The 8,674-nt window shown below is 38.2% G+C and overlaps 1 protein-coding gene across 1 annotated transcript in view; it reads right to left on the reverse strand.

Moving 5' to 3' along the window:
- LOC112142652 (F-BAR and double SH3 domains protein 2) overlaps window positions 1–8,674 on the reverse strand; it is a 40,512-nt gene that overhangs the window by 19,669 nt on the left and 12,169 nt on the right. Inside the window, exons 3-5 of the mRNA XM_024266162.2 lie at window positions 7,624–7,669; window positions 1,764–1,840; window positions 943–1,087 (exon numbers count right to left, since the gene is read on the reverse strand). Coding sequence (XP_024121930.1) covers window positions 943–1,087; window positions 1,764–1,840; window positions 7,624–7,669 — 268 coding nt within the window. The remainder of the gene's footprint in view (window positions 1–942; window positions 1,088–1,763; window positions 1,841–7,623; window positions 7,670–8,674) is intronic.

Consider the following 8,674-nt stretch of genomic DNA (forward strand, 5'->3'; position numbering starts at 1 on the left):
TGGATTTATGTTAGCATACATGCTAACACAGAAAAATAAAAACTGAAAGAAATAAGAAACATCGAAGAAGTTATAGCTTAAATTTGTGGCTTTAAAGACCCACCAACAAAAACAACGTTTGAAAATATTTTCATAGCATTTTCTGATGATGGAGGACATATTTATGAGGAAAATTAAAGTTAAAATTAGATTTCTGTGTATGTCTTTATTCAACTTCTTGTGAATCAGATGAATAAAATGTCATTTCAAACGGGGGAATCTGTGACATGGAAAATATGATGGGCGGAGCCACAAGCTCCCCGCTCCGACAAACAGATCCATGAACGTCTTTGTTTTCTTTGAGCTGGAATCTGGTTAAAAACTGTACGGTTGGATGGCTCTGACATCGCTCCTATCGCACCAATAATATTAGTTTGGGGTGTGAGGGGCTGTAAGCTAGCACAGGTGAATTTCTAATTAACTCCTGTCGCTCTGCAGAAACTAAGTCCTGGAAAGTTATTTGATTGTATCAAAAGACGCTGGGAACACTTTTAAAACAGACGACTTTAAACACATTTAAAACGCTGCTGCTCTCATTCAGGTGATGAGGGCAGATCTTCATCCTGGAAAAGAGTTAATGCTAAAAAAGAAGGATCAATTCCTCCTTCTGGTTCAGTTCAGCTCTCACAGCACAGGAACCTTCACAGCTAAGATTGCATCACACATGTGTTGTTGTGTTTTTGTGTCTTCAGATTGTAAAATCGACTTTGTTCGGTTAGAAAAGCAGGAAGCCAAGTGCAGGTCATGAATGGGTTTTACCGTTTGAGCAGATGTCTTGGATTTAAATGTCATTTTCAGTCATGCAGTGACTAAACAGCTGCTGTCAAACGGAACAGAAGTCGTTTCTGTTTCTCAATCGCGAGTATTTATCTGGACAGAGGCGACTGATAACACCTGACTTACCTTTCGGAGCTGCTGCTCCTTCTGAAGCCGCACCGTCTTGGCCGGATCTGCCACCTGGACTTTGTAGTTCTCACAGGTGCTGATTCTGGACTGTGTGGCCTGAACCGTGCCCTCCAGATAAGCCCTCCAGACACAATACATGTTCCTGCAGCAAATGAAACACAAGCTTAAATGCATTCAAACATTTTCATATTATTATGAGGATTTACGTTATGCAGTATTTTTACTGGATTTTAATTTTATATTTTAGGCTATTTTTTAACAAAAATTTATCGTTACAAATGAAAGAGATAATTTTTTAATGACTTAAACAGAAGATTTTGATTTAACTATTTACTTTGTCAAAGTGGTTTGTTAATTATTCAGTAATGTGAGTGTGATTATATTTATAGTTAAATAGGTTAACTTCAGCTTTTTATTAGGACATTTTCTGCATTAGAACCCACTTCTGATATGGCAAAGACATTTGTTGTAAAGGCAAAAAAACTGAAAGATTGTGTAAAAAAAGATTTTTAAAAAATGAATGAAGTATATAAGTAATAAATAAACAAACGTGATGTAATATTAGAAAGTTATATTCATTTTAAAAACTGAACAAACCGTGATATTGAACAAAATGTTAAAAATGTAAATAATCTTTTTCAATTTAAGCAAAAATATTGAATAAAATGTGAACATTCTGGGCTTCATGGGTAAAAAAACAGATAGTTTTAAAAGGGTGAGCATTAAATATACCACACTAACAACTCTGTTTTACTTCAGCTGTCAACATTCTGAGAACAGAAACAAGCGGAGCATTAGAAACTGTAATTTTCCTTCACCTGTGATCGGGTTCCTCATCCTTCACACTGTCAGGCCAGTCCCGCTTCAGAAACTGATTCGCCAACTTCTGCAGAGCCTGAAAGAACAAAAACAGATTGAGAAGTGAGTTTTCATCAAAAACTCCCCATGAAACTCGTCTAAGGAGCTAATGGAGAGAACACCAAGAACTAGTGCTGGGCGAAATGACGACATCGTGTGGGCGATAGAAAAGTGTCTATTGTGCCATTTCTCTATCGTTTTTATGTTTATTTTTAATGCTGAGCTTTGGGCCAAAAATGTGTTTCCATACTAAAAATCTTCAAACTGTTGCGCACTTTAAAAATGTAATATGTATATGTAATAACTTGAAAAAACTAGAAAAAATGACATTTTTGTCATTTTCTTTCAGAGAATAACTGAAAATATACTTTATTTTGGTTTATTGTGATATATATCGTTACTGTGATATAAAATAATCTATATCGTGATTTTGGGGCCATCCAAAATAAAAATAAAAACTCCTGGTTTGAGTGAAATTTAAATACAACAAAGTGAAAGTCTTTTATTTTCAAAGCATCCCATTCTTCCCACAATGACAATGAAAAGTCACGTCAAAGCTGCTGAACTGGACTCGGATCAGAACCATGGCCCAGAACCGTCTGAGTGACCGTTTCTATGGCAACCACTCTCACCAATCAGTAGTGAGCTTGTTGGAAGGCCACACCCCTAACACGAAATCTGTCAAACTGGATGTTGGATGTTGGGGCCAGCAGGCTCCACCTACTTTTATTAAGGCTTCTGATTGATCAGTTTATATTTGAAAAACTTATAAAAAAAAAAAGTATGAAATCATGAATGGTTATCCTGACCAATAGAATGACTGAGTGACAGCTGTTTATTTTTTTATCTTGGATTCTTGGAGCCAATGGGTACTTCCTGTTTGAACGTCAGGGGGGAGGAGTCACTCAGTCCAATTCTCATGTACAGTCAACTATCAGATCCAATGTACTCACTGAGCTTTAAGCCTTTAAAATCTCAAACGTTTTCCTCACGATACAAAAATACAAAGAATTTCCTCTCAGTCTTCAGTAAAGGTAACAGCCGATAAATTTACTTTAATCTATATGTCGCTATCTAAGCAAAAACAAAAATTCCTCTTCTGATTTAACGTTCTCTGCTTTTGCTGGCCTGCAGTTACATTTTGTTCCCATTATTTCCAATGGAAAAGTTCCAAAAATTCCTGACATTTGGCGGCTCTACACTAATCTGACACCCTGGATTAAAAAATGCAGATAGGTGTTGTTATGCAGTAACTGGAGCCTACAACCGTCGACCTCTCAAACATCTCTGCTCGGCAGAGGCAGGTAGTTCCTCTGGAGGAATGCTTGGAGGAACGTCGGCGTTCAGTTTTGAGTTGCCCAAAAACTCCCCTCATTTCCCTGCCGTCCAGCATCTGTGGGACGAGCTGGCGGACTGTAGCAAGTAGTTTTCAATCATAATGAACTGAGCGTACCGTGCTCAGTGGGTTCCTCTATAACTGAGGAAAATAATCCACAAGAAGAAAACTGATAAAATTCACTGGGGGGAGGAAATGTCAACTTTAAGATCTTCGTTAATGTAAACTATTTATTTCAAAAAGACAGTGTTCCCTCATTTATTGCAATTACGTTCTAAAATAACCTGTGAAAGGTGAAATCCACAAAGTAGTCATCTCTACTTCTTTTAATAATTCTAGATGTTTTAAGGCTGTAAACCTCTTCACATTTTATCTCCTTTTCTCAGACATGAACAGTTTCACACTTTTCTCTCGTTTAAAATCTCAAACCTTTATTGGAAAAAAAATCCAGTATTGTATACTTAAATTTCATCGCAATAAAGATTCTGGACAGGAGACACGGCATGGAGATTGGCTGACGAGGTCAACAGCCAATCAGGACACAGAACGCATGCACTTTTAGTCCAGAGACATAGCGAGGGAACACTAATTAAAGGAAACAACTATACATTGAGAGGTGTTATTGCTCATTCTTCACTGGATTACACTATCATTGAGTGGGAAAATGTATCCTCAAACAAAATGGAAAATATACATAAATGTCCACATGATATAACTGTGAGGAAATCCAAAGAAAACAGAAATATAACCCCCAAAGAAAGATTTTTAGCCACATTTTCCCCATAAATTCCTTATTTTAATCATTTTAAATTGCAATTATTTTTACATTTGTCCTGTAATAAGTATTTAAGTCACACTTCAACTATGTATTTTTTCCCAGTAGTCTTTTTAATTATGATTATGAAATTTTTAGAAAAAAAAAACAAACCTGTGGTGTTTTTTAAGACATATTTCTGCAGTGGCAGGATGTCATTAAAATCCGTGTTGTGGGCGGGACAATCGGCACTGAAGATACCCAACGTTGATATCCCAGCATACCTTTGTTTACACGCTCTCCCGTTGGCTTGTAGCACCTCACAACTCCAAGCTAACATTAGCGTAGCCAAAAAACGGAGCAATATTGGAGCTATGCAGCCGTACAGTTTAGAGCCAAATTCCAGCTCAGACGAGGAAAACAAAGACATTCATGGATCTTTACGTCTGCAAGTGGATTCATCAGAATGGGGCGGAGCAGGGAGACTTTGGCCCCGCCCATTTCAGCTGCTGCATCACAAACTTTTTTAAACATCCGGTTTTCATCTGCTCCTGATCCAACAATTTGCAGTTTATGATCTTTTTTATTTCTCAGAATGAAAGCTGGGTCTGTTTGGATGAACATCGAGCTGGAAATGGTCAAAGTTGTTTTTACACCAATTAGGTGAAGTTAAATATTTTCCCACAATGCATCTGTCCATCTCTCATGCACATAAGTGTATCGCAGCCCACTGGTTAATAAATGTACAAACACATGGAGAAAAACAGACAAAATTGTCTCTTTAAGTAGAAAATACTTTTCCCTTCATCCAAAAAGACGCCTCTAATAAAAATCGTGCATCTGTGGTTCCCTTGTTGTCCAGTTGAAAGTTCACAACCTTCTGGTCTTGATCCTCTTTGTGCCTGAGCTTTAGCGGCGACAGACCGGGTCATTGTGGCCCGGACACAGAGAGGATCACTGAGCTGGCCCGGTGGACACGTCTGGACGGCGAGGAGGATGGCGGAGGAAGAGTCGCACAGAGGAGGACTTTTTCACCGCGACGCCTGACGTGAATAACAAATTTCTAACGGCTAAAGCCACCAGCAGGTGTAGGAAACGCGGGGAAAGGCGCTTTGAGGGAACGATCTGAAAAGCTGGGATGGAACTGAAGCCAGCGGACTCTGACCCACTTTGTCTGGATCAGACGGAGCATCTCAGGACAGACTGTGACTGAACAGCAGCTCAATAGAGAAGGATAATTGGTTTCTTTAACGACAGAGAAACTCCAGCAGCAGACCAACAAAAAAATCCACAATTTCACCACAAAATAAACACATTTCAAATCATCTTTAGCATTTTAGTTGCATGTTTTTATTGTTTATTGGTCCAGGGGGAAAAGTGGATAATGATTAGGTATTGTAGGAATAATACCTCATTAACCACTTAACACCTGGCGTCCACATGCGTGGACATCAGATTGTGGGTTATATTACCATAGTAGTTAATTCTGTCAAAGAGAAATAAAAAAAAAGTCAAATAGAAAAGGTTTGGGTCTTAAGAGGTTAACAATAAACCAAGAAAAGGAGAAGATAAGCCTACAATTTCTCAATTTTTCCAAATTTCTTTGTGATTTTGGGCTATATAAATAAAATTGAATTAATTGAATCTTCAAGATATATATATATATATAAACTCCCCACATTGATGGCTAAAAAAAACAAAAAAAAAACTTTTTTATATTAAAAATCTAATTTTAACTGAGATTTAATCCTGGAAAACTCAAGAGCAAATTTATTTTGAGCTTTTTAAGTTATTTGACTATTTTTTTCATTTTGGGTAGCATCAGTTAACAGCAGCAAATAAATAAGTAAAAATAAAAAACTAGAACTTCAAGGGTTCCTCAGAGTTAAGTTGTCACTTATCTTTTTATCTACACATCAAGTACAAACATCAGTCTGCAGCCTGATTTGTAAAACTTTATGTAATTTCAGTTTACGATCAAATCCATATAGAAAATTATCAGATTATGAAAACGTTCGGCGCAGGATTTCATGCAAACATCTTTTTCCGAACATCAGCTTGTATTCAGCTAAACACAGACACACAATGCTCCAAAAACTCCTTCATTTTTCCATAGAAAGACCTTGCTAATAAAAATAAATGCAAACATTCACACGCAGCCAATCAGCAAACAAACGATGATGATTAAGCACAAAGAAAACTAAATTCAACTCTTGAACCCTTTGAAACCTCAGCTCAGACGTTCAACAACTCCTCACAACTTTGTGTGCCACAATTATAAAAACATTTATGTCAGAAATTCCAGAAACCAAAAGAAAAAAAAATATAAAAAAATCACAGTTTGCATCATAAATCGGACAAAGTTTCTTTGCTCCTCGTCCTTCTGTGGCGACGTTGCTTCAGGCATGTTGATATTTTAACAGCAGAATTATGATACAACATAAGTGCTGTCCACACACTAAAACATGCAACGGCGTGGGTTCATTCGTCACTCCTTCAGATTTGATTAAATTGTCTTTACAAAAAAATGTTTTTCCGTTTCGTATATAAATGAATCCTTGACTTTATGGTGACAAAACTATAAGTATAAATGTGTCTGTGAAGTTCTGTTGTTTTTTTTTTCATTTTTTTTCCTGCAGAAAAATTGCAATTTTCTCATTCATGGGTTGAAAATGTTCCCAAACGACCAGGTCTTCATGTTTTTCTTTTTAGATTCTGACATTGATTTTTTGCAAATTTCCACATTGTTTTGTGCATAAAGACTTTTTTAAATTAGGCTCAGAGACTCTGCAGAATCTTCATAGTTTTGTTAGTGAACGTTTTTTATGCAACAGACTAAAAGAGGTTCTTACAGAGCAGCAAACACTGCCAGCTCGTCGTTATCAAACACTGAAAAGCCAACCGGATCAATGAGAGCCTAAAACATGAACGCAGCAGGTGGGGAACCTGATCAAAAACGACCTTTTTCTCAAACGTTAAAATAGTTGCGTGGCGGGTTTCCTCCACTTTTTGTCATTCTGACACAGCATGAATATTTCATGTGTGGTGACAGGATAACCTGGACACGAGGAAGCTGCATCAATAATGGACAAAGGCGCGAGGTGCAGGTTTGTTTACTCTTTAGCTTCAGAAACTTAAAAGAAACAGAGAAAAACTGAAGAGAAATCAGATTTAAGAGGGAAAGTTCAAGCCTTTAAATTCAGATAAAGTATAAAATTAAGATTTAAAAACTTTAAGTATTTATAGTTTTGCCAAAGTATGAACTGAACAACATTTTGTATAATATTTTAGCACAATTCCTCTTTTTGAGTCTGAATTTGGCCCGGCTGCTCCAGACTTTTCACAACAAACGTCGACATCCCCACACGCTCATGAGCAAACGGACGCGTGAAGCTGCTCAGGAGGAAACTACAAACGTCTAAAGTGCTCTTGAAAGCTCCGGTGGACATTCCTCACACAACTGCAAAACCAGAACAGAGTCGGCGGGGTCGGGTTTTCACATCTTCAGCTGGTTCCTGCAGGAAACTGCAGGCCAGACAACAGTCACTGCAGGAGTTCCTGCAAATGAAAAGTCCTCCACAGACCCACATCCTCAATCCCACTGTTATCTGGTGTCTTTGGTTTGTTGAAATGGAAAAAAAAGAATGAGGCGTATTTCTGGCAGCATAAATGACAGGGCAGCTCTGCTCAGCAGCATTTGGAGGGAGAAACAAAGATGGGACGTTCTTACCTGGGCGTAGTCCTTTTCCACAGCCGCCCTCTTTAGGCTGAACGTCCTGAAGAGAAGAAAAGAGGAGAATTTAGAAGGGACGATCAGCAGACACTTTTAACTGGATCTCACCTCACAAAAACCTTCATCAGAATCAACTTTTGAAAATGTGAGTTGCTGAGAGCGGCTATTCCTTACGATTTTCTTAAGAAGAATCAGAATAATTTGACATTTATGTCCTGGACTGAAGGATCAGATGGTTTTTGATTCTGTCTTTTGCTTTAGAGTAAAACTTTCACCCCTGCCACACTCAAAAACTCACCAAACTTCGAACACATCTAGTACCTGGTGAAAGTGAATGTTTAGCACAATGAAAAACCTCCCTCCAAAAAAAGATGACATATTGTCAAAAAAATTGAATGGAACCAAAACTCTTATGAAGCTAGAAAAAAAAATTCAAAATCCACTCATGAAACCAAACGACAGGTATCTAAAGGAAGTTTTGAAACCATTATGGGATGGTCACAGGACCTGTGATTGTGGCCATGTTGTGAAATGTGTCAATTTTTACATTTTCCCACAGTAAAGAAAAGTTTTGTCTACACAAAATTTTACAGATTAAGTCAACCACAACAGAAGCTTTGTTGACCTTAAACCTTGAGAACACCTTGAACTAAATTTGTTTTTTCCTCGAGTTCTCTTTGGCATTTTAGTTTATTGACGTCTAACTACTCAAGCATTATCGGTAAGCTTTTTGGGGAAAAACATTTTATTTTAACTAGGGCTGTCAGATTTGTCGCGTTAAAAAACGCATTAATCTGACATGTGCTTGACACCGACAATTTTTTTGATGCATTAATCGCGGACTTTCTCATACGAACCTTTCCATACCGCTCGCGGGCGTCCCGCCCTTTAACTCACAGGCTGCTCTCACTAGACGACAGGCGGGTCTCCAACCACCGAGCTACTAGCTAAACCCGGCCAGCGCTAGGACCTGGAGAGCTCCTGCACCCTAACCCGGCTCCGGTTTGCGTCCAGTACCACGTCTGGTGGTACCGGCTCACGTCCGGCG

The sequence above is a fragment of the Oryzias melastigma genome, linkage group LG14 (assembly GCF_002922805.2).
Source record: "Oryzias melastigma strain HK-1 linkage group LG14, ASM292280v2, whole genome shotgun sequence".
Classification (NCBI taxonomy): domain Eukaryota; kingdom Metazoa; phylum Chordata; class Actinopteri; order Beloniformes; family Adrianichthyidae; genus Oryzias; species Oryzias melastigma.